Below are 26356 nucleotides of genomic sequence, written 5' to 3'. Positions count from 1 at the left end.
AACGAGGAAGCAGAGAGCAGAGCAGGAAGAGGTGGGAAACGCGAAGGACAAGGTGCCAGACTTGAAGGCTACATCCCAAGATGAGAGAACAGAGATGAAGGAGAGGCCACCAAGGTTACCCACTTCTGGACATAAGCAAAAAAAGCGGTGTATAAACTTAGCAGACTATTATTCAACCTTAAAAAGGGAGGAAATTTCAACACACACAACCACATGGATGAACCTTAAAAAACTATGCTAACTGAAAGAAGCCAGTCACCAAAGACCACATATTACATGCTGTCATTTATACGAAGTTCTTAGAATAGGCAAATCAAAAGAGGTAGAAATTAGACCAGCGATTGCCCAGGGCGGGGGGCGATGGCTAGAGGTTTCTTTTCGGGGTGATGAAACTTCTACAGTTGATTTTGCAGACGACTGCATGAACTGTAAATGTACCGAAAGCCACCAAACTGTACACACGAAATGGGAGGACTGGATGGCATGTGAATCACGTCTAAACAAAGCTGTTTCCCCTAAAATGGAAAGAACTTCCATAGCTACCAAGCAGAAAAAGAACGGACAACCGGATCAAAACATCAAAATGGAGAAAAGAGAAAGTCAAAAATCCAAAGAAAATAAGGAGGAAGGAATAAAACCATGCCTGTCTGTCGTTCCTTGAAATGCATACATATTGATTTCTCCCACTAAATTAAAATGCCTATTGAGGTATGTTAAAAAATATGGATGTGCTGTTTGAGAAACATACTTAAAATGACAAATAGGGGTTTAAAATAATGCACCAGGCAAGCTGATGCCAGGCAGATGCAAAAGAGAAAGCAGAAAAGACGGAATAAGTAGAAGACAAGCTGAGTTTAAGGTTAAAGGTTGTAGGCAAGATGAAAAGGGACAGTACTGCAGGCGCCGTCTAGGGGGGGATATAAAAGGCATAATAAGTATGTGCGCACCCAACAATATGGCAGACAAGCATTCTTAAAAATGCAAGAATATTGTGAAAGTTTAGCTCTTCGAATGTGAATGCGTACTAGGGAGAGAAGAAAAAAATAAAGACAGGGAAGACAGAAGACGGACATCCTCACCTCTTCCAAATATAAAGCATACATCTTTTTTTTACACCCACCTATGCCACACTTATAAAAATTAATTCCGTATTTGGCAACAATGGAAATCCTTACAAACCTTTCAAATTAAAGATTTCAAAGATAGTTCTTTGATTACAATCCATAAAATTAGAATGAAATAGTCAGGTAAGCGAAACATCTTCACCAATTAGAAATGAAGATACGTGCTTAGATCAAAGAAGAAACCAAAAAGGGAATTGAAGGAAATCTTGAAAGCAATGGAAAAGAGAACATTTCATACCAAAATGTGTAATGTGCTGAAAGGTACACTCTGAGGAGACTTTACTGTCAAATGCCTTCACTATTAAAGATTTTTTCTAAACAAACAGAAATGTTGTATTCATCAAAAAGACAGCCCAATAAATCAAAAGAAACTAATAAAATAGAACAACACTTCACATCCCAGTTAAGGATAAGAGAGAGAGAAGGTGGGGGGTGGGGAAAGGAGGATAAGGGAGAGAGAATGAAGACAAAAGACTAGGATTGAAAGCAGAGATATAAAAGTCAATAAAAGAATCGTTCTTAAACCCTGGTTGGAATTTTCTGGTAACAAATTTGAAACCCTTGAAGAGTGAGATGACTTCCTAGGAAACTGAAATCATCCAAATGAGCCAAGAAACGGAACACGCAGAAAAAGTACCACGACCACCCAAATTCGGAGCTGAGTGGTAGGTATGTAACCCGTAATCCTACTGTTCAATGGTAAAGGTGATTTAGAAATAATAAGCTGATTCATTTTAGGAAACTGAGCATAATTTTCATACCAAACATGAGAGATAAGATGAGGGGGGAGACTACTGACCAATCCAAGGTACGACGGCTCAGTTACAGAAAGTCTGCACGATGTTTGCAAACAGCGGAGTCAGCTGTGGACCACAGATGCACACGGAGACCAGCCTGGACTCACTCCAGGAGGGTAAGGGGAGTACAATACCAGGAAACCAATGCAATTTACCTTGTGAAAAAAAACTAGAAGGCCATCGCCATGAAAGCATCTTGATACAAGTAGAAGCATTTGATGAAAGCTCAGCATCCCTTCCTTAAAAAGATGAAGTGAGATAGGAATAGAAGGATGTTCTTCACGAAGGATGAGTGAATGAAAGGAGCATGATAGAAAGGCTCATAAGCAAGCCCTCATTTGTTACACAAGGACCGAACCCCCATACGTGTGTGTGTGTGTGTTTGTGTACGAACGCCACGTTGTCAGTGTGGATTATAGGGACAGAGGCCGGGGGCAAAGACAGAGGGGAGGGGCACTCTGACAAGAAAACGGTAAAACAAGGAGTGTAGTTAAAAACCACGTGTGATATTAATGCCTGTCAATAAAATGACCAGGAAAACAGGACTCCTTTTGTCTTTCACTGCACAGCCGTGGCTGGCTTTCCCAGTGTGAGGGCGGGGCACTGTGCTCTACGTGTGGAGATGTGAGTTGTACTCCTGCGAGGAAACAGGACTTAGGGCACTGGGGCAGGCCAGCTCTCCAGCGGAGCTGTCCACAGGCCCATCCCGAGCACAGCCCCCGGGGGCCACGCTCCAGGCTCCCAGGAAAACTCACTGAGGGTGTGGCTGACTCTCCACTGTCCCCGAATGCAGAAGGCACTCAAACAGCAAGACGCTCCCTAACAGGCTCCCAAAGAGCAACCTGTTGACGGTTTCTGAGAAAATCATGCTTTACCCTGATCCCATACATTCTCTTCGTAAGTCCATTTGCTAAATTTGAGAAAGTTTGGCTCCTTCTACACTAATTCCATTTTTATTTGCTTCCGCCTAGGAAGCTTTTTGGAATATCAGAACTGCACTCAACCACGGGTTTCCTTGTCACCTTCTGAGAGAGGGTGGCACCAAACCCAGGCGAGGGTAGTGATGGATTCCCACTGAGGTCTGTCACCTGCCCCTGGGTCTCTGTCCCCTCTGACCTGGGTCCCAGCTGAAGGCCCCTGACAGACAGGAGTGTGGCAGGTATATGGGGTGCCTCAAGAACTGAAAGTAGCAGGGGAAGGTGGGGGAGACTAAGGGGTATTTGGGGACCTCCCACCACGGATTCAGAGAGAGCTACCTGGTTTCCATCGGTTTATACATATCCCTTATTCTCCTCTCCAGGGCTCCTTGTTGCTAAAAAGTTTAAAAACTTTCTAAATAGCACAAAATGCTTCACGGCCACTTTAGCAACACAGGAAAAAGGCCATTTAAAGGAACAGACTGCAGGTCCCCGTGATGTGGCACTGGCACAGTGCTTCCCCACACATCTTCCCTGAGTCTCACAGCGCAGGAGGGAAGATGCTCACCACACAGGTGACAGCACCACGAGCCACCGGCTCCTGGCCAGCAGGAAGCTGAGCCTGCCCAATTCCCAGCCACAAACTGACTGCCTCCCCTTTGAACACCTACAGCTTCAGACATCTCCGAGCAATTAAACTGGCATCCGGTGCCCACGGCTCACCTGCACTATCTCACTTCTCAAGTTAGGGGGACAAATTATTCACTCCTATTCTCTAGGTTCTCTTTTCCGTCACTTCCCCTGGCAAATCCTCGCCCAGTGAGTCAGCAAACGGCTCAGTGATTCAAGTTTGCTGCCCCACCCACCTCGCCTCCCTTTTTCTTCAGGGCCGTGGCCAGTAGGGACTCTGTGGGCAGCCCTGACATCCTCCCTCCTGCCTGACTCATAAGTGGCCTTGCTCCTGACAGTGATTCGGGCACAAGGTTTTTTCACCTGGTGGCCCTAACGCCTCCACCTGTGGCTCAGAGCCGCCTGCCCCAGGGCCAGGCCTGGGGCAGAGAGGGCTCCACACTTCTGTTCACTGTTGACTGCCCAGAACCCAGGCAGCGGCTCCATCTCCTGCAAGGGGGCCTGGAAAGGTCGTGCAGCCATCACTGTGGTGACAGGCAGCAGGTGAATGGACTTGGAGAACGACAGTGGAGCCCCTGGCATGAGACTCGTTATTAATTAGGTGATCTAACCAGAATAAACCAGGTCCCACACTCACGCTGTAAGTATGATGGATGCTTCCTTGTGCCCTGATCAAGGGACCAATCTATTCCATGTCACTTCAACCCTGGCTGGATGACTCTGTTTCCTCATGGTAAAAATGGGGACAATAGCCCTGGCCGGTGTGGCTCAGCTGGTTGGAGCATCATTCAATACCTGGTTGGGGCATATACCCAGGCTGTGGGTTTGATCCCCAGTCGGGGTGCATACCCTGGTTGGGGCACCTATGAGAAGGAAACCAATCGGTGTTTCTCTCTCACATCGATGTCTGTCTCTCCCTCCCTCCCTTCCCCCAAAAGCAATGACAAAATGTCCTTGGGTAAGGATAAAAAATTTTATAATATGGGTAATAATAGTACTTACCTAATAAGATTGTTATGAGGATTGTGCAGGTTAGAAAGTTCTTAGAAAAGTATCTGACACATAGTATGTGATATATGTGTGTGTGTGTGTGTATTTATTGTTAAATAAAGGGTACAAGGAGCTGGCTCCCCTGCAAATTCCTAACAGAGCCCTGTCTTGGGGTCTCTAGCTATTAGCAAGCAGGCAGGCTGCAGAAGACCAAGGGCTGGAGGGTTCCCCAGAGGCCAACAAACCCAGTCTTCCACCCAGGACACGAGTCCCCGTGAAACACACCCCGGAAGTGCCCAGTGCCTTCCTGGTGAGGAATTCCCTCCCTCATGAGACACAGCACCCACTCTCCCATTATTCTGGGGGTTAGAAACGCTCAGCTCCTTGCAAACGTCTCTTCGGTGCTGCCAAACCCCATCCCTGACGTCTACTCCTGCGTCTGCCTGTGGTTCTGCTCGTTCACTCCTTCAACAAAGCTTGAGGACTCGCCATGTTCTAACCTTGACTAAGATGCCCAAGGTCTCAGCCCACCTGAGAAATGAGTTAGCGTACACACTTGCAAAAAAGGAACCAGAGGGAGGTTGATGATTTTAGACTCTTGGAGACAGTGACATCTGAACTCAGACCAGACCAAAGAGCAAGGGCACCCATTCAAGTATCGGGAACATTCCAGGTGAGGGCTGACCAGGCGCAAAGGCTCTGAGATCAATCACGTGGCTAAAAGAGTGTTGACAGTAGCACAGGTGACCAGAGGTGACACTGGAGAGGAAGGCTGGGGTGACCTGTGGGCCTTGGAGGCCTGGAAAAGGACTCTGGAATTCCCTTTGGCTTGAATTGGGAACCATGGAAAGGTTTTGAGAAGAGAAATCGGTGGATGAGCTTTTTTTTGGTAAAAAAAATGCTCTTCCACAGCAAATGGTTAGAGAGGTGGAGTGGGGCGGGGGTGGGAGGAGCGACAAGCCTGGAGGCCAGAAACCCGAGTGCACAGAGGTTCCGATAGCCAGCCACACAGCAAGGCCAGCGTGTTCAAGTGGGCAGCAGTGGGCACATTACGGAATGTGGAAGGATCCGTGGTTTCGACTTGCTAATAAAGCGATTTATTAAACACACATCTAAATGTGGCCAAATACGCCCGCTCCTGTAACAATTTTCTCTGGAATTTACAAGCAAGGGGGAAGAGGCTGTTTGTATTTGCATGCCAGTCCAGGCAGAGGCCCCCTTCACATTTTCGGTATTCTATTACTCTCTGGGCACGACAGCCTCCCCCAGGCTGTACTGCGCTTCCTTTGGCCAATAAAGGCTCGACACATCACCTTTGGTTGTCACTCCCCCTCTTCCCTCCGGAAAGGAAAGACCCCAGAGCTTCTCCCTGGGTTCCACCCTCCGAAAGCACTTACTTCTCACCAAACCTGCCAAACTCCCCTCCCCTGGGGCTCGAGCATCTGCTAGGTTAATTCCACACCTGAACTTGGAGTTCCCATCCCAGTTGCAGTTACTTGCAATGGTGACAATGCCAAATGTCAAACTGCAAGACATCTGCATTAAGAAGGCCTCAGATAAGGACGCTCAGTGTAGGGGCGAGAGGGGCTACCCACGGGCCAAGGTGGCAAACCTTACCGCCCCCCCCTGTTCCGGCCTTTGCCCAGGTTGCTCCCTGGTTTGAGGTGCCCCTTTCCTTCCTCTTCATCCAGTTCTTATTTGTCCTTCACATGCAGTTTAGGAGCCACCTCTGCCAGAGGCTCCTCCCCAGCGTGACTGGGTTGGGGACACCCCTCCGGAAGCCCATCTAAATCCACACTTCCTGAGATCACAGAGTTCACCAGGCAGCCTTATCTCTTTCCGGTCACTTTGTCTCTCGGTCTGGACCCCAGGGGACGTGTCTTACTCATCATTTTATCCCAGCAGGGTTCCACGTGCTTGCTGACGGTACCAGGCACATCCCACATTGCTGACGGGTTTCTACATGGGGAGGAGCAGGGCCTGGAGCAGGGTGTGACTGCCACAGCCAGAAGAGGGTGTGCTCCGGGCATTCTGTGGGCAGAGGCCAGGAGTGCAACACAACACACTGCAATGTGCAAGACGGGCCGCCGCAAAGGCTTACCCAGTGTGTAAAAGTGCCCAGGCTGGAACATGCATTATGACACGGCAATCATATCTCAGGCATGTATGTGTGTGTCCACCAGAAACACGCAAGAATGTGTGTAGTAGCTTTATTTATAACAGCCCCCATCTGGAAACAATCCAAACGTCCAGTGATAGGATAATGGAGTATTTGCACAGCATTAGGAAAATAGCCCTGGCCAGGTGGCTCAGTTGGTTGGAGCAGCATTCTGGACACCAAACGGTTGTGGGTTCAATTCCCAGTCAAGGCACATACCTAAGAAGTGGGTTTGGTCCCCAGTCGGGGCACATGCAAGAGGCAACCAATTGATGTTTCTCTCTCACAATGACCTTTGTCTCTTTCTCTGCCCCTCTTCCTCTCTCTGTAAATCAGCAAACATGTCCTTGGGTGAGGATTAAAAATAAAAATAAAGACTGCTACATGCAATAATGTGAATGAATCGTGCAGATGCAACAGTGCACAAAAGGACCAGGTCACAGCAATCCAGATGGCAGTTCCCCTGGAGGCGGGAGGCAGTCACCGGGAAGGGCTTGGTAGGGATCTTCGGGGCACTGGGCATGTCCTTGATCTGGACCTGGATGGTGCCACATGCCATGTGCCATGCACTGAGACACAGGCATGGCCAGTGTGTCACACTGCAATATGCAATACGCAAAGGTGCCCCTCTCAGAGCCACCCTACCAGCAGGAAGCCTGCGTCTGGTTTGCTGTCTCACAAGCAGGATTTTCTAAGGGTCCCTCCTGGCACGCAGCTAGCAGGTGTGCGCGTAGGTGCACTTCCGGTAGGTGCATTTCTGGAAGGCTACTTCACAGCTCATATCAACAACCTTAAAATGTGCAAAATTCTTAATTCAGTTCTGTTTTGATCATTGTATGCTAAGGACTATATTAAGGATGGGCACATAAACTTAAGCTTCAAGAACATTCGCCGTAGCAAAATAAATATAAACAAATAAATATATATGTAAATAAATGGGGTGAGGCTATAAATTCCATGTCCACCAGAAGGGAGCTGTACAGTATTACAGATTCATTGAAATGACATGTTAAAATTTAAGTGGAAAATGTTTACAATTTATTAATTAGAATTGAAAAGCAGGCCATCCACCAATGCGTAATTTCAGCTACACAAAGGATGGACTCTGTTAACTGTGATCGCCTCCGGGTAACAGGAGATCATGGAAATTCTTATCCTTTTATTTTTTGTGTTTTGTACAATGAACACATATTACTTGTTAATAAGATAAAATGTATACAATAAGGTGAGTTTTAGACTTCAACGCTGAGTAGGAGACCTCGCACAACCCCCAGAACACCAGTGTATTCAAAGTCCAGCCCCGGCAAAAAAACGCCAGCCCCCCATCCCAGCGGCTTGGCTAGGGGTAGCAGGGATCCAGTGAGCAGCTGGACCAAATTCTGTCTACTGTTTCACATTCTGTTGGTGGGGCATGTTACGCAAACCCACACGTGGTCAGACCTCACAGAACTAGACATCACCCCCTAAAAGGCTAAAAGAAAGTCCATGTAGAAATACGAAGATAGATACTTTTGAGTGGAAAAATAAATGTTTTTGAGTGAAAAGTTCTAGGCGTTATAAAAGGGTGGGAGGCCACCTTTCCCGAATAATCCAGCCTGACTAGTTGGAGGGTAACCATTACCCCCCTCATCTCATCGGCCCCAGACCCCGCCTGAAAAGACCCATCTGCCATTCTCCGTAGAGGGAGACGACTTCCCCATCTCGGAGGGCTGGGAAAGCATGGTCCTGACGCGAACTGGGGTCTTCATCTTTACTGGGAGCTCTGGTTTCCCCTCGCGCCTGAGCAGACTCCCGGAAAAGAGCAAATGTCTCCCCCAGGAAGCCCCCTTTGGTTTCTGCGGCTTGGCATGTGCTTGATTACCGTGGAGCACCGCGTGAGATTCACCTCGCAGCGACCAAGATTCAAGATCCAAGCTCCTGGAGCCACAGAGCTAAGGCAGGATACGCCTCACACCCCAGATGGGGGTGGGGGGGGTCCAAAAATCTGCTCAGGAATCCCAGGACAGTAGAGGGTCTCGGCGAATTCTCGTTTTAAGAGAAAGACTTTTCTCTTCTTGCTTGCTAGTCAAAAAGACTTTAAACCAAATGAACCAACAAGAACTCTAAAGATAAAACATTTAGCGGTGTTAATTTTCAAAGCCATGTCTTCCTCTTCAGCTTCTCAAGGTCATACCCCGTCACTGAATGATTACAGAGGGATGCTGAACGGGGAGCACAGGGAATGAAACCCCTGTGAAGTCGAACCTGTAATAGAAAGAGCGGGCAGCTCAGATCCCAGCCAGCGCGGCAGAGCACCGGCAATGCAGAACAGACCGCAGCCTGGAGCATCTGTGAGTCTGCCTGTTCCTCTGCCTCCTCAGAGAGAACAAATCACAAGACTGCCAGAATAAAGAAACCAAAAGGGCAGGAGCCCAAAAAGCAGCCAGGCCTGAATCTCATGCAGTTTTCAAAGAATGTGCTTGCACACTGTCTTGGTTATTTGCAGAGTGCGCAGAGAGGCGTACAGCTTGCAGGGGTTACTTTAGGGGATTCGCTGCAAAGTCTGGTGGGAAGAGGGTCAGGCCCCAAGCTCCCATTAAGCAGCTTCAGCTCCCAGGCTGACCCTCCATCTATATAGGGTTAAAAGCCTGTCAGCCAGCCCTGCAGGCACAGTCTTTGTATTTAAATCATCCCTCGGGACCCGCACCACAAGGCAGAGGCAGAACCTGGGGAAGGAGAGAGAAGGGTGAGGGAAAGGACCCCCTCCACCCGTAATTGTTGGCTGCACTCTGGAGAGCCAGATACAGGAAGCTCAGTACATTGAAAAACAAACAAACAAACAAAAAGAACAGTCTTTGAAGGCTGGAGCGACCTGGAGAGCAGTTAGGAGCCTCCACCTTAACCACAGAGATGCTTACCTCTTCCTTCCCCTCCTCCTCTCAGCTGGGCACCAAATGTCCCCCACCCCTTTCTGAACACAGATCAAAGGCACAATGGTTACCCAGTGCTACACCCTCCTCACGCCCAGGGATTCTCTAAAAGGGGTTCTAGGTCATCAGAGAGCTGCCAAACAGCACTTACAACCTCTTTCTAAAGAAGAAACCCTACTCAGCCCAAACCAACGCACACAATGCAGTTACACATAAGACATGGTGACACATGTGTGTGCACATGTATGTACAACAGAAGGCAGGCAGGAAGCCTGGTCCATAGACCAGAACCCTTTGCTTTCCTCATCTAATTCTATCAGCAACATCAATTTCCATTACAAATTTTCTATTAGGAAGGTTGATTACAGATCAAAATGCCACCCTCTTCTTGCTCCCCACCCCACTCTACCAGTCCAGGGAGGTGTTGTTAATAAGCTGGGGGACAAAGATGGAAGAGACAGCCAGGCCGTCTTCCGTGAAAGGGGGCACAGACTCTTTCAGAGCGTCTTGGACACTGTCCTTTGATGAACCTAACAGGCTGAACCTCTTTGCTCTCAGAGCAGCCAGAGAGCAGCTCACAGCCTCTTAATAAAAACATCCATCTCTCTCCACACCACTAGGCACCAGGATTCTCTCTGAGCAGCCACATATTTCTGTAGCTATTTTCAGCCCCCATAAATCATACTGCATTGTTTCAGAGCATCTGAATTCATGCCTAATAAGCCATCAACCTCACCCTTCCACCTCCACCCCAAGTTTTCCTTACGGACAAGGATGTTAGTACATGGAGGAAAAGAAAGTCTTCATTAGAGCTGGATTTTGAAAGTAAGCTCCCACATACAACGGGAAAACAAAATTGGGTATAACTACCATCAGATAACCACTAATGTCTTCAGTTAAAGTGCCTGACTGGGATTCTCAGGTTCAGGCGTGGATTCTGTGGACACCTGAAGCAAACAGAATTTGAACCTAATGCCAAATGACACCCAATACTGCTCTTTGTGACCATTTAAGTGCTCCAGCGGCTGGATGAAATTGCTCCACTGCAGAATTTCTCCCATTTATAGGTTACTAAGAAATACAATATTGCTTAAATGTATTCCAGTGTGTTCATCCTCTCCCACCAGCGTGCTCATCAATCTCCTTCCTAACTGGGCTTAACCTGACACAGTTCCACTATCTCCCCCAGAGACACAGGGAGCCTTGCTGCATTCTCTCCCAGGTGGACACCTCAAGTGTCCCAAGATCAAAAGCTGGATCACAGTCACTCTTAGCATCGAGTCTGCCAGACCAGGGTTCTGAGTAGATACAATTTTTAAAGAGCCAATATGGAAAACAGCTGTCCAGGACTGGGAGACCTAATGACATTATAAGGAAGGCAGGGGGTGTAAAAGCAGTTCGCAGAGTGATTTGACTTCAAAAATTCCAAAACTCAGCTAAAGCTCAAATGACAACGTGCTTTTAAATTTAGCTACCCTCAAGCACTGCCTAGCTAAAATGGATTTTATAAGCTCAGATGCAGCTTAGCACATCCACACTGCAGCCTGCCTGCCCGAGGTTTACAGACCGCTCCCTGCTGAGAGAGTTCCAGCCAACCCAACTGGCCTGCCAGTGGGCTGCAGCCTCATGCCCACGTCCAAGTCCAGAACCAGCGAAGAGTCCCTTGGGCCTGCCTCCTGTGTGCTGGATTCCCGTCTGATGGAACAATGGTCAGGGAGAGCCGCAGAAGAGCCACATCATGGTCAGCCTCATCATGCTCCGGTGGCCACTCCCTGGCCCTCAACAACACGGGCTGCACACACTTCCACCCATGACAATGGTGTGCAGAGTCAGGGCCTGCCACAGCAGGTCACAGAGCTAGGAAAGGGAGCACCAGAGGCCAGCTGGAAAGGGCTGGTCCCCACGTCTCAGAGAAGGCAGAGGCTGCTGAGCCTCCGCTGGGTAAGTAGTGATATTTAAAAGCTCGACTCTTGAAAAAGCAGGCAGTAAAAAGACCCTCAAGAAGTCACCCATCTGCCAGCACCCCTGCGACCTTCTCTAGGTATCAGGTGCCAATCTGTGGTCAAGGTGGTGGGCAGAACACCAGTGACAGTATCTTCCGACACAGTGCTGCTAGACTGGTCCTTTCACTCTCTCCTGCTCTTAGCAAGGGATCCTAAATGGCATGGACAGCGAAAGTTTCTCAGATGAACTGGAGAAAACGAAAACCTGGGGAAGACCCGATGGGTGGATGCTGCTTCAGATGCTGCCGGGCCTCGCCCCAACAGCTAGCTGCCCCACCCCTGGCACCTGGGCAGGCCTTGCCGGGAGCAATCACTACAAAAAGGCTGCCCCCACCCCAAGCCCTGTCAGATACTCAGAATGCCCTCAACTAGGCAAGCCTACCTCTACTCACTCACCCCTGAGATTCAGGCCCACAGGTGTGACTCACCTCTGCTGTAGGACAAGGGGACACTCTCAGCAAGTGCGGGAAGCTCACCACCCACGCGTCCTGGCCATTACAAAACGCTGGCTCCGGCCTCTGCCTCATCCCCTCCACCCACGAGGAAGTCGCAGCCCCCACCGCACCCTCCGCACGCAGTCAGATTGATTCTCGTACTTTAAATGCCGGTTCCCGCAGCCTCATTTGTTTCCTGAAACGCACAGCTGCCTTCGACCAAGGCGGCCCAAGGAGCATCTAGAATTCTCCCGCCCCAGCAGTCACGCCTTCCTCGGCCGGGGTAACGGCCGCCACCCGCCCCGCCGGCCGAGCCTTACCGCCGGTGTCCTCGAAGCGCGGGGGCGGGCGGTCCCGCAGCGCGGCGCTCCAGCCCGCGCCTGTCTCGTCCTCCTCCAGCTCCTGCGCAGCGGGGACACAGGGCGGCGGCGGGGCGCCAGGGGCCCGCGGGGGCCCGGGGCGCTCGCGCTCGTCGTCGGAGGAGGCGGCCGAGGAGGAGCGCGAGGCGGCGGAGGTGCTGTAGAAGGGGTTCCCGCCGCTGTCTGGGCCCGACTCGCCGAACACGTCGTCCGAGATGTGCAGGCTCTCGTACCGCGCGCGGGCCGCCTCGAGCAGCGCCGGGGCCCTCCTCCGCGCGCCCCCGCCGCCCTCGGCCATGGCCCCGGCCGCCGCCCGCGCGCCCGTCCCCCACAGCGCCTCCCAGCCGCACACGCCGGGCCCCGGGCCCGCGCCGCGGCCCGCGGCCCCCCACCAGCGCAGCCCGCAGCACAGCGCCCGCCGCCCCGCGCCCGGCCGGCCCGCCGTCTTGGCCGCCTCGGGCCTCGCGCCCGGGGAAGCGCCCTCAGAGCTCGGGCGCCGCCGGCTGCGGGCCGCGGCGGGTGGCAGGGTTTGCGACTGGGACGCGGCGCCGCCGATCGTGCTGCCGCTGCGTCTCCTCCGCGCCCGCCGCGTCTCCACGCCCTGCCAGCGGCACCCGGCGCTCGCCCGCCGACCTTCCCGGGCGCGAGTTGCCAGGGGCGAGCCCCGCCCCCTCGCACCTCCAACCCTCCGGCCAATGGGGAGCCGAGCCGGGCGGGGTGGGCGGGCTCGGCGCCGGGTTGCCCCACCCTCCTCACCCGGGCGGGGCGGGGCGAGAGGCTGTGTTGGCAGGAGGGGGAGGGCCGTAGCTCCTTTGGCCAGTCGCCTGGCCTGCAGGGACGTGTCACTGGGACCACCATCTGCAAGCCCGGTGCTGCCCGGTGCTGCCCCTTAGGGCAGGGTGTGTAGAGGGTCAGCGAGTTCTCTGCCGCCCGAACCCGCGGGCCTACTCTGACCCTCCGCGCTCAGGGTCCCCTCCGCCGTGCGCGCCGGGCGCCGGGAGGAACCGGAGGAGCTGTCCTCCCCAGTGGTTCTGAACCAGGCGCTGCCGAAATGCTCCAGGCGGGCGGGGGGGCGGGGAACCCCCCGCGGCTGCTGCGGCCGCCTCCCCGAGGTCTCAGCTGCGCAGCGTGCTCCTATAAACACGGGGCTCTAATGAGGACCTCGCCTGGCCGGTCCATTTCTGGGGCCAGATGCTTAACTCAGTCTCGCTTCAGTACCCCTATAATTTGAGGGTGGCAGCATCTGGAGTCGGGCAGACAGTCATTCCTCATCGTCTTTGACATTTGACATCTTTTAAACTCAAAATATTTATTACCTACAAAACACAGATTACTCTTAACGCCGCTATTTCAACGTTTTCTACACTCATATATTTGACGGATTCCTCTATTAAAATACAGCACAAACGCCCAGGCTCCAGGGCTCTGATAAACAACAAAACCAAAAGGTTCCCTCTGCCCGTTCCTTGGTCAGCAGTATGTGGTGGTCATCCTGTTGATGGCAGTACGTGTGACCAGTCTGTCTTGTCTTCTTGCTATGCTCTCCCTCCCACAAAGAGTGCAATATGTCACATGGGTGAAATTGGGCCATAAAGTCACTTTCACTCTGAAGTAAATCCACAGGGATGTGAAGGGCTTATAAATTTTACCAGGTCCTAACCGAAGTAATGCACAAAACAGAAAAAGCATGTTGCTATTTCTAGGTGTTCATTGAGGATGACGGTGGCGAGACCATGCTGCCATGGAAGTCATTTCTATTCCATGGTCAGGCAGGCAGCTTCCGCTCTCTGCCTCTCCTCCCCAAACCCTGGGTTTCCTCCTCCCCAATCCAGGGTCACGGTACAGGCATGAGTACATGATTATTACGGAAAGACAACATATAAAAAGGAAGCGATTCACTTAACATTGCTCACTACATGTACTGGCTGATAAATGAGAAACTGTTTGCAAAGCATTTCAACTCGCTTGAAAAATTATTCCACAGACGAATAAAAAAAACTGCTTTCCACCATATATAGTACTAACCAGCCATAGATTTTGAAGAGGGTACAAAGAGGTCCTCCGATTAACCACAAAGCATAGATTAAAGGCAAGGAGCAAGGAGCAAAATAAGACTCCATAGTTCAAGTACAAATTCTGCAATTAAGAATTATGTGAGACTCTTGTACTGTTTTGTGTTATATCTACTAAAAATAACTGAATGATCCAGAAGAGATAGAATCTAGGGGAAAGAATTCCTTCTTCTCTTCTCCAAGTAGCCAGTTGAAAAGTCAGTAGCTAAAGCGAGTGTGTGTTTTAAAACAAGGGGTTGCTTTGCTACCCACAGGAAGCACAAACCAGAGCAATAACAGTTGCAAGACACAATCTTCCTTTGTCCCTAGTGAACATTTGTATAATGTGGGGCCCTTTGTAGCTCACGCTGCATGCAACACTGGGAAGAGGATTGTATGGTCACAAGAGAAACAGACTGGGAAAGCAAATGGATATACTTCATTTGATTTCACCTGAAACTTAGATGATCACCGGAGCTTAGAATCAAGTCTTTTACATGTTACTTTGTTTAAGCAAGTGTTTCCAACCAAGGAAAGTAAAAATATTACAACCAAAAATATTATAGCAGACAGGTGGCTGCTTCTCACTGTGGAAGGAGAAAGGGAAAAGGGAGAAAACAAAGCCCAAAACTTTCCATCTGCCTGGCAACCTCCTACTTGTTACCAGTGTGACTCTACATTGTTAACTTTTGTCAGTAGCATTATCTGTGAGGGTAATTATAGAACCAATATTACACGGACATCTTTTAATTTTGAGTCATTTGAAAGTATCTTCCAAGAAATATAATAACTTTGTAATATGATTGAATAAGTTTAGATGAACACTGAGATTTTTGTTTGTAGCCTTCCCAAGGAGCTCCAGGTAGTAAAAGCAATCCATTAGCATGGTAGATTCCTTAGGTTTTTCCTTAGGAACCAGGGGTTCCTGCTTTTATGTAACTGAGGCTAAGAACCACAGTTCATTTTTTCCAGGCCTCCCCCTCATGCTATTATGCACCATTGTTTTGTATATCACTAAGACAGAAAAATGCTACTATTTAAACTTTATGACACAATGTTTTCTTTTCACTGATAATTTTAATTTGAATTTCTTACAAAAGCTAGTTGATAATTATTGAGGCAGACTTATCATGCATTACTCTAAGGCATACATAAAAGTAAAAATATAAGTTGAAAACAATTGGTTAATATGTTCCTAAAACATCACACTCAGAATCTCACTATCCTTATGTACTTTTTAAAAAAATTCTCACCGGAGGATATGTGTATTGATTTGAGAGAGGGAGAAAAGGAGAGAGAAACATCAATGTGAGAGAGAAACATTGATTGGTTGCCTCCAGGGATGGAATAGGACATCTTTCAGTGCCTGGGATGGCACGCCAATCAACAGAGCCACCTGGCTGGAACCTTATGTACTTTCTGAGAGTTTTGGTCACTAAGGTTTTTCCCACCATACGTTCTCCTGAGCCACCCAGGGTCTCTGTCAGACCACATTTTTTACAAAAGTGTTCAGAGGTCGTGCAAGTTGCTGTCCCTCCATTCTGCATGGCTTGATGCCGGTGGGTTTTGTGTATTTTCACCTTACCCAAGATTTCTATACAATGACTAGGCTTACTTCCTTCTTCAAATGGTCTTCAAAGGCCTTAGGCCTGGAGTGCCGAAGGGTGTGACAACCAGGCATGCCCTGGGAATGGTAAAGTAACCACGATGGCACAGGCCCAGGGTATAGTAACCTCTTGGGGGACTTCCATCAGCTCGGCACTAACAGTAAGACAATTCCTGATGTCGGAGATGTATAATGTGGGGATGGAGAGCAGGCAGGAGCATCTTAGAATCAACAGAATGAGGTATATTTCTTCCTGTCCAGGCTTTTATAATCTTTGCTTTTGCAAATGGCCAAGCTGCTCCAGGGAACAAAAACCCTACGGTGGCACAGACAGACCTGGCCAGCCCCGGAGTGCAAGGGCCCGGTCAGGCTGGGGAAGTCCACGTGTTGATGAGTCACTACGGGTGGAGGAGGCAGAGGCAGGCAGCCGCTGATTCTCCCCACGTTGCCTCCATCACTCAGAAGATGGGGGGCTAGAGCCAAGGAGACGTTCCTGGAAATGAAAAGGGGAGGGGAGATGGGGGGTCACAGCTGTTGAATCATGGCCGACAGGTGGGGAAGGAGGTGGGAGGCAAATGTGCGGGGCACAGGGTGGCATTTGGGCTCATATCTGACATAGGGGCCTAAGGATCTACCTTGCTCAAAATGATTTTATCTGATGAATTTGTCTAGGAGCCAACCCAGAGAGGCAGAAAGAGAAGAAACAGGGCAGTGCAGTGGGAAACTCTCGGGAAAAAAATCCCTTTTGTTGTGTTTGAGATGCTTTGACATTTTTGTTCATTGGCTGATTGATTCATTCATTCATGTATTCACTAATTCAACAAATAGGTATTGAGCACCTATTATGTGCCAAGCTCTCTCCTTAGCAATGAGAATACACCAGGAAAAAAGATCCTGTTTTTGTAGCACTCACATTCAAGTAGAGAGAGGAGAAAAGATAAATAAGTGTAATGTGTAGTTATTGATAAGGGTTAAGAGTAGAGGGTCAGAGATTGTGGGGGGTGGGGGAGGCCACTGTGATGGGAAGGCATCTGGGCAGGTCCTGGATGGGTTACACTGAGTGCATTCAGGAGCAGGACACGTGTGCACCGGCCCGAGGCAGGCCCGCCCTGAGTGGCTGTGCTCGGCCTTCACGGGGCTGGTGTTGCCGAGGCTGAGAGAGCTGAGTGAAGCGGTAAGAGATGTAATCCAAGAAAAAGCTGAGTGTTAAATCTTGTAAAACTGGCTTTTATTCAGAGTGAAATGCCGAGCCACTGGACGGCTTAGAGCAGAGAAGTAACGAGATCTGACTTGTACTTTAAGTGGGTCAGTTGAGCTTCTGAGTGGAAAATAGACCGGAGCAGAGCACAGACGGAATCCAGAAGATGAGTTGGGATACAAATGCAATGGTCCGGGCCACGGAGGAGGGTGTGGGAGACAGCGTGGTAGTGACGAAGGTGAAAAGAACTAGCCAGATTGAGAATACAGTTTACTGAAGAATTAAATGTGGGTCATGAGAGAGAGAGGAGTCGAGAATGACCCCACAGGTTTTTGCTCAGGCTACTACAAGTGCAGCGGGTCAGAGGGGAAGAACAAATGCTTGGTGTTGAACATGACCTTAACACGTCTAAGTGGGCCTGGAAAGCAGGCAGCCGAATAGAGAAATCTGGAGTTCAGGCACCAGGTCTGGACTGAGTTAAGATCATTGGACTCCTCAGCAGGCAGAGGTTAGGCAATGGATGAACTCATCTGGGGATTGAGTAAAGATGGACCAGTCCTGGAGTGTGCTCTTATCTTTAGAGGTAGGGAAAATGGGAAGAAACCACCCAAGGAGACGGAGAAGGTTGGAGAACAGAGACAAAGCAGAGTTTTAGAGGCTAAAGAAGTATTTAAAGGAGGCAGTAACTGTGTCGAATGAGACCCACAAGATGAGGGCTGAGCATTAGCCACTGTGGTTGTCAGCGAGGGTGGGAAATTGACTGGAGTGAATTTCAGAGAATGGAGAAGGACCTCGGGTATTGAGTAAAGATTAATTTTGAGGGGTTTTTGTTGCAAAGGGAGGAAAGAAAAGGGAGGTAGATGCTTGATCTGGTTGGGGGGTTGGGCAAGGGACATCTTAACACCAGGAGATATTTGAATGGCTGTGAGAAAGATTCATTGGAAAGGATGTAGGAGAGAAGCTGGGGAGAGGGAACATCACGGAAACAAGGGCCTCGGTTGCTCGAATGGTGATGGGCTGCAATGGACCAGTGCAGGGGTGCTCTCTCGCTCAGAAGCCGGTGGAGGCCCCGTTCACAGGACTCAGTGGGAGACTCCTGGTTTTCTTTCCTCATTCATTCAACTTTCCCAGTGAAGTCACCAGAAAGGACATCTGCTGCATCTGAAGTTCAGTTCTCAGTCCTGGCTGTTAGGTCAGCATTACATAGAGAATTTTAGAACTAGACTCCTCTCCAGACCCTGTTTCAAATTACATCAGACTCTCTTTGGGTAGGGCCTGGACATGGGTGTGTTTTAAAGGATATCAGGTGATTCAGAGGTGCGACCAGAATCCAGGATCCCTGGCTTAGGGGGTTGAGGAAAGAAAGTGTGAAATAGTCCAAACAGTTCTCTAGGAGGGAGGGACTCAGCCAACTGAAGAAACATTTGGGTTCACGGTCAAGCACTTAAAGTGAAAACTGCCAGCAGGGCTGCGCTTTCCTCAACCACGTTCACTGCCCGGGGCAGATGCAGAGTCCGGAGAGATGGATTTTACCGGAGCTGGATCTTGCCAGGTGTGTGTGAAGGGAGAGGAGAGAGATCAGAGTGAAGGACCAGGATTCGACACCAGCTAAGGACGCGGACGAGAATCTGGGAAAGGATTAAGAGGCAGTATGAGCGGGTAGGGAAATGGCTTCTTATCCTGGAAATGTTTTCTCTCCTGAGTAGTTTAGATAGTTAGTATCTCCCCCCCCAAAATTGGCACAACTAGAATCCTGCAAAACAGCACAAACAACTCTGATTAGTATTGCATTAGTATTAGTATTAGTATTAGTATTAGTATTAGTATTATTCCCAGGGTTTGAAATCAATTTTTTTCAAAAAGTGAACATTTTGGTACATCTAGAATGAAGGGGAAAAAAGACATATTGGAACTTAGCTTTTCAACTTTCTAAGAAAATGGGATTGTTTATGGGGTCAAGGATGATTCCAAGCCCATCCCACGACTGTGTACATCCGTCCTATGTCCTTTCCCTGCCCCCTCAGCACCCCCAACCCCCAACCCCCTGGTTCTCCAATGAAAGGAAGGGATCCAGCGTGAAGGTCATCCCTGATGTTCATCCTCCTTTAAGGGAGGAATGGCAGGGCATGGCAGCGGTTGGCATTTAACACAAAATAATGAATTGCTCAGTGGTAGAAACTCAGGTATTCGAAGAAACAGGGAGAGAGGGTCCCTGCTAGAGAAGAGAATTTTTTCAGCGTCCCTAAGCCTACAAACCTGCAGCTGGCTCTGACATAACTTAAAGTATAAATTCGAGTCCCTGGGTCACATTCTATCTAGATTATTGAACCGAATCAAGGTTGTTGTAGATTCACTGTACAAGCCACATCTGTCCCTCAGGTTTCTTACAGTGACCATGACCCAGGTAGCACATCTGAACAGTCACCTGAGTGGAGTGTAACCTGCACTCTCAGTGAGGGAGAAAGAGGGGAGAATCACGAAAGGGAACACTCTTATTGGGACTCTCATCAAATTTACCGTGACTCCCAACCACCCCTCTGTCGTCATTAGCAGTATTTTTAATAAGCACTAATGTTGGGATTGATAATGGCCTCATTACAACAAGCCACTCAAGCAGCAAAACGCTGGCCTCTGACATTTTTCTCCTAATTTTGAAAGCAGAAGAGCTAACAGGTTTGAAACATTTCCACAAGGCTGAAACAAAAAGGATTTTTCACTTTATTCTAACTAGGTCAGCGCCGATATTGCTTCCCTATCACAATCCAGTAGTTGATGTTTTTCAGAGATACCATTTGGTTCTTTGCAGAAGGCTAAAACATGAAGGTCAATAAAAATGGTAATCACCTTTTATGGATGCCTTCTCTATTCCAGGAACTGTGCTAAATGGTCTACCTGGAGAAAGTAATTGGCTCCCCACAGCAAACACCGTGAGGTCAGTATTCCCATTATCCTCATTATGTGGGTGATAAAACGGATGCGTAGAATTGGAACCCAGGCAGTCTTGCCCCCGGCTGAACTCTTAATGGCAGCCACCTGTAGTTTTCTGACTGTCACCAGCTCCCCATGCCACTCCCAGTGAGGGACAATCAGCAATGCCTAAACCGCAGTGGCTGTGTCGAGGGGTAATCGCCGGCAGGAATGCTGCATTGCCAGGGTGGAAGCACCACCTCATCTGTTTTCCTTAAGCTCTTTCCCCTGCGCAGCCAAGTGTCCATCCTTCAGACCATCAGTGTCGTGAACTGCAGAGGCGTAAGCCGCTGGGGTTGCATGCAGTCTACTATGTCATCTGTGTTTCTTTCCGAAAACCCAAAGAGCATTCACTTGGAGACAAGGAAGAATGAAGAGGGCATGCTAAGAGGGACTCCCCAAAATATTTCCGGACCAATAATGACCATCAGCCCTATGTTACCCTTACGATCACGCTGTAGGTTCTCGAAAGATTACTCGGCCCCTCATAATAATCAGAAGCTCCCGGGATGGGTCTGCACGTTACCCCATTTGCTGTAATTCTGCAGTTTGAATGTAATTTATCAGGCCCTTGCCTGAGAACGTCATTATAAGAGGAGGAGTGACCAGTGGGCAGGAAGGTGTCGGTGGCAGGGAGCCGACACACTGGTAGAAAGGAGAAGCCAGTGCCCGCAGTAGACTGAGGACTTCCCGGGAGTGCCGACCCCTCCACAGCCTGGAGACTGCTGCTCCCAGAACCTTGCCCAGCCACGTCCAACTGGCTGTCTCCTCCTTTGAGCCACAGGACTCTCTAGAGCCCTTTGTTTGACAGACGAGTCCAGATTTCTCATTCTTTCAACTTCTGGTTTTGTCTCCCTGGCCACAGAGACTCAGCCCACCCCCCATTTGGGCTGCTAGCCTCAGGCAAGGGGTCACATACTGGGTTTACGACCTTAGGTAAGTAATGGGGTGTCATTGGTCCTCATTTGTAACATCTGAAAGGTGTGAATGTTGAGAGTGTTAATTAAGGGAATGTTTAATTGTTGTCATGCAAAACCTCTTGCATGCAAATCATATTTCAAATAAGACTTATATTTTATTCCTACAGGTAAATATAGAAATGAATGGATAGATGTAAATATAACATGTAAATACAGTTGATACAGATTTGTTTTTATCTTGAGATGCAGCACCCACCTCCTGAGCGGTGAGTTTTTCCTGAGACTCCCCAAGCCGTCCAACCCACTGAAAAGGCCAGCTGTGTGCTGAATTATAAGGGAAAGCCTGGGATTACAAAGGGGTTGGAAAAAAAGGAGAAGAAACAATCAATATGGAAGCAACACCATCCCACCCCTGCTCTAAAGCAATTGGACGTATTCCTTTGGTTCTGACTCTAGTCCCCAAAGCATGCAGTTCCTTGGGGAGAGGGAATGGAGGGACAGGCAACGTGGGCTTCAAGATGGCAACCCTTGCAGGTGCTCAGGGGTCTCACCCCAGAAGGCCCCACCCCCAGAAGGCCCCACCCTCAGGAGGTCCCATTGCTAAATGTAATGCTCTGCTGTCATTGTCTGGAAGTCTGGAGCAATTTTATTTTTGAACTTCTGTTTTGTGAGGGAAGTGGATGGGACAGTGGAGCGCGCGCCTGAGCAGAGGGGACAGTCCCATGGGCACGGGCACCACTCCTGGTCTCCTATTGTTACCCAGCGTTCACTCTGCCTGGTGAGCACAGCATGTGGGATTCAGCAAGACTCAAGGGAAGCGTTTCACATCCGTGACGAAGTGCACGAGAGCTTGTTTTCCCTGCAAACCAGAACATGCCTTGAACACAAAGAGAAGACAATGGTCTTTTGTGAACAACTCGTGCCACCTCCCTGAGTTAGCCAACCACTCACACTGAAAACAGTGATGTAGAAGGAGATGGAAAGAGGGGGGCAACGCTTCGAGTTAGTCCTGGTTGATCAGTAAGACGCACGTGAGAGGGTTGGTAGAATATGTAGGTATCAAAGAGTAGAACAAAAACAGTCGAGCTACTTCGGCACAGGGTGGCGGCTGTTCTGGTGAGAACAAAATACATACACAGGTACCGGCGGTGACATATAAACTTCTGTCTGACTTTGGTAGGTCTACATACAGGTTACTTTAAACCAGCATTGCACAACATGAACATGAATAGTAAAATTCATGCTAATACTTAAACTTAAATTTTTTTTCACACAGAATGACATTAAACAGCAAATAAAAAACACAACCCACAACAAGTCATAGGAGAGACCTGGGAGAAAGGAATGAGCTTTCTAGTTTAGGACCTTTAACAATGCTTTTTCCATGCTTTTTAAACAAAGGGCCCTGCATTTTCGTTTTGCACTGACCCTGCAAATTGTGTTGCCGGCCCTGGGAACAACTGTGCAGTGTCCTGGGGTCAAATGTCATGAACCTTCTGCCTTGACACAGTAGCATCACAGAAGCCCCCCAAACTGAAACAAAACTTTACGTAAGGGGAAGACCCTCCAGTTGAAAGAGACTGTTTCTGAAATGTAGGCGTACATGTCTGCTGGGGTGCATAACAGAGGGCACAGACTGCTGGCTGAGGCGGCAGACATTCATTTCTCACAGTCTGGAGCCTGAGTCCAAGGTCAAGGTGTCAGCAGGGGTGGTTCCTACGGAGGCCTCTCTCCTTAGCTCACAGATGGCGTGTTCTCCCTGTGTGTGCCCGTGGATGTCCTTCAGCCTATGTTGTCTGTGTCCTAATCTCCTTTTCTTATAAAGACACCAGTTATATGGCATTAGGGCCACAATGAAGACTCCTTGTTACTTTATCTCTTTACAGGCCAAATCTCCAAACACAGTCACGTTCTCAATCACTGTGGGGCAGGACTTCAACATTTGGGTCTTGGGGGTATACAACTGAGCCCATAACAATAGGCAAAATTAACTTTGAAACAAATGTTGGCAGGTTTAACAAAAGTCAAATTACTCAAATCGCACTTTTGTGCACCTTAGTTGATGGACTGAGGCGTTTGCAGCCTGACAGTGAAACGTCCTTTGGAAGGAATAAGCAGAGCTTGTACACGATTCCACACACCACCGTCAAAACAAACCCCAAGGCTTCCTAACTTAGGATTTGGCCACTCAGAAACCTGCCTAGGGCTGTTCTTTTGTTCTAGAAAAAAATTAAGAGGAACAGGAATTGAACATTTAGACATCTTGCTGGTGTTTGTTTTTAATCAGCTCTACTCAGTTGTTCAAACCTAATGAAGCTCTTCATCAAGGAGAGATGATGTTAATTACATGTCATGGGGCCCAATGTGCCTTTTTAATTATTATTACTATTTGTGGGTTTTTTTAGATATGACAGACAAGCTTTGTCATAGTCAGCTCAGGCTGCTGTGTCAGAAATACCATAGACTGTGTATGGCGTAAACAGCAAGCATCTATTTCCCACAGTTCTGGAAGCTGAGAAATCCAAGATCAGGGTCCTGGGAGATACCATGTCTGTTTGTCAGCCTGCTTCCTGGTTCACACCTGGCCATCTTCATCCTTACGTGGCTGAAGGGATGAAGGAGTCCTCTGGGGATCTTTTATAAGGGCACTAATCCCATTCGTGAAGGCTCTGCCCTAGAGATCTAATCACCTTCCAAAGGCTCTACAGCCTCATACTGTCACTCGGGCACTAGGTTTCAGCATAAAAATTTGGGAGGATACAGTCTGCAGCAAGTTTCACTGAGTACTTTCTATGTCCAAGGCACTATTTATTGGCACAATTAACCATTCCCCCGCATCGTTTGGAAAGAAGCATTTCTCTACTGTGTCTTACTTGAGAACTTTCCTCCAGGAAGGGTCCTAAAAAGGTCAGAAAGGATTCGAAAGAAACCCACTGGCAGCTGACTGAATCATTCTCCATCGTAAAGCAGATTTCATCCTTAAACAGGCTAATCCTGGATATCCAGGCAGAGAGACTTGGCTTTAAAGTCATCTCAAGTTATGGATTTTGCTTTTATGAGTAATAATACTATAATATCCACAGAACACCTTTATTTATAGAGGACCTACTGTGTGCCAGGTACTGCTGAGCACCTGAGCCTCATTATCTCATGATCCCCACTACAGCCCACTGAGGGTCACATTATGTTTTATCCCCATATTACAGACATCCACTAAGTCTTGCTATGAAGTCACACAACTCTCCCAAGGCCTCATTGCTACTCAGGGGCCAGCTGGTGTCTACGCCCACTTTGATTCCAGAGCCTGTGTTTGCAAAGCTGGGCATGGTAGCTCCCCTTTTCCCCTAAGGCAACCTCAGCACAGCCCGCAGCAATGGCCTGGGTCAGGGATGGGTCAGGGATCCACTGTGTAGGGCGCATTTCAGGGAGCAGATGTGGCGTAAAAGGGGTCTGAGGCTCACGGAATGGACAGAGGGAAGTGGGACCTGGGGAAATCGCTGGGCCCTTTGAAGAGTGACCTCCAAACACGGGTCCCTTGTATCTCTCTGTCCAAAGGAAAAACAGTGTTGAGAACATATCACCATGTGAGCATGTTGATTTATGCATGCATATTCATTTATAAATACAGATTTGTACCCTGTACGAAATCACCTTATTCTGCCATGTATAATGCACACGGTTTTGGCCCAAATTTCTGAGGGACAAATAAGGATGCACATTATATATACATGGGTAGTACCTGAAATACCTGGTATCTGTTCTCCTATTTCGTAATTATTTGTTACAAAAAATTTGTTGTACCACAATATGTTCAAAAATAAATGCTAAATGTTCTTCATAACACAAAACACAAGTATCTAAATATAAATAAATCAAATATTGAATTAAAAAAATTAAAACAAAAGAAAGGGGTTTTTTTCCTGGAAGTTTGAGCCCCCAAACATGGTGCTCATTATTGACGGCAAAATAAAACAGTATTAGGTTCACTCTGAATGACAGCCAAAAAAACATTTAAAAAGATGACATGAACATCAAATAGAAATAAAACCTCTAATGTTGTCTTTGAAAAGAGAAGTAAGGCACTCTGATTTCTAACCACTAACTCCCCGGGTTAATTTGCAATGTGGGAAAATGGAGACCGTTCTTGGAGGAAAACACCAGCGGTTTGAGAAGACAGAGCCGGTCAGTTCCTGGTCTGCGACCCGGTGCAGTCACCGTGGGGGCCTGAAGCCGCAGGTCCCGGCTAGACCTCTCCGCCCAGACCTCTCGGCTCAGACTCGCCAGCCCCGGACTTCAAAATCAGATTTCACTTCAATCAATGACCTCACAAAATACTCAGAGCCATTAGAGCTCCAAAACATCAAAGAAGATGTTTGCAGGCTCCTTCCAGGTTAACAAAACAAAGCGGATCAACCGGCCCTTAGGGAAAACCACGTGACTCGCCTTCCTCGGGAGGAAGATGAGTTCAGGAGAACAGATGCATTTTAGACAGCTGTTGGTCACACAGAGGGTTTCGGGTAGAGAGGAAAACAAACAGATGTCCAGACCCAAAGCTGGCCGAGGTTGAGAACTTGACCCAGCAGCTCCCGGTGGAGAGGAGAGCCTTGCGCAACACCCGGAACGCGCGGGCGTGGGCCAGCAACCGGACGTGTGGGCAGCTGCGCTCCCACTCTCCCGCGGAGAGGAAGGGAAAACGCCCCCACTCTGCGGTAAGCCTGGCAATGAGTCGATGACGTAGGCAGGGTAGATGTCTGGGCACCTCACAAAGGCAGGGAAGGGGGCTCCCAAGTCACCCTCCTGCCATCCTGTTGCATCTCACGTGCGAGACTCTCCTGACGGCGGGCGGGTGCGCTGAGGAGCGAATCTGACTACCCACCGCCAGGTCCAGGCCGCACATCCCCACGGCCAGCAAACGGGTGGGCCTTAACATTACAGCCTTCTGTATGGTTTTCAAAACTAGAAACATATATGTATTATTGTTAATTTGTTGACTCCAAGGATGGACAAGTTGTTGCTTGTTATGACAATGTTAGGTAGTTGGCATAAAATGTCTTTTATTGAAATCAGTATGCTATAACAATTTTCTTCCTTATTTTTAATTCTCACCCGAGGCTATGTTTATTGATTTTAGAGAGAGAGGAATGCAGAGGCAGAGAGAGAGAGAGAGAGAGACTTCTATCAGTTGCCGCCTGTACACTGGAGATTGAACTCACAAACTTTTGATGTGCAGGACCACGCTCCAACCAACTAAGCTGCTCGGCCAGGGCATGTTAAAATGATTTTCTAAAGCATG

General features: G+C 48.8%; 1 protein-coding gene across 2 annotated transcripts in view; it reads right to left on the bottom strand.

Annotated features, from left to right (window-relative positions):
- Nucleotides 1-12619, bottom strand: part of PGBD5 (piggyBac transposable element derived 5) — a 73950-nt gene extending 61331 nt beyond the window's left edge. For both annotated transcript variants that reach the window (XM_037069476.1, XM_037069477.1), the window contains exon 1: nt 12283-12619. In XM_037069476.1, the coding sequence (XP_036925371.1) occupies nt 12283-12619 (337 nt within the window). The remainder of the gene's footprint in view (nt 1-12282) is intronic.
- Between the last annotated feature and the right edge of the window lie 13737 nt (nt 12620-26356).

Source organism: Sturnira hondurensis, unplaced genomic scaffold, assembly GCF_014824575.4.
Source record: "Sturnira hondurensis isolate 20B ecotype Veracruz unplaced genomic scaffold, ASM1482457v3 Scaffold0018525, whole genome shotgun sequence".
NCBI lineage: Eukaryota > Metazoa > Chordata > Mammalia > Chiroptera > Phyllostomidae > Sturnira > Sturnira hondurensis.
Note: the sequence above shows the minus strand (reverse complement) of the source record. Positions and strands in the feature narration are given on the sequence as shown.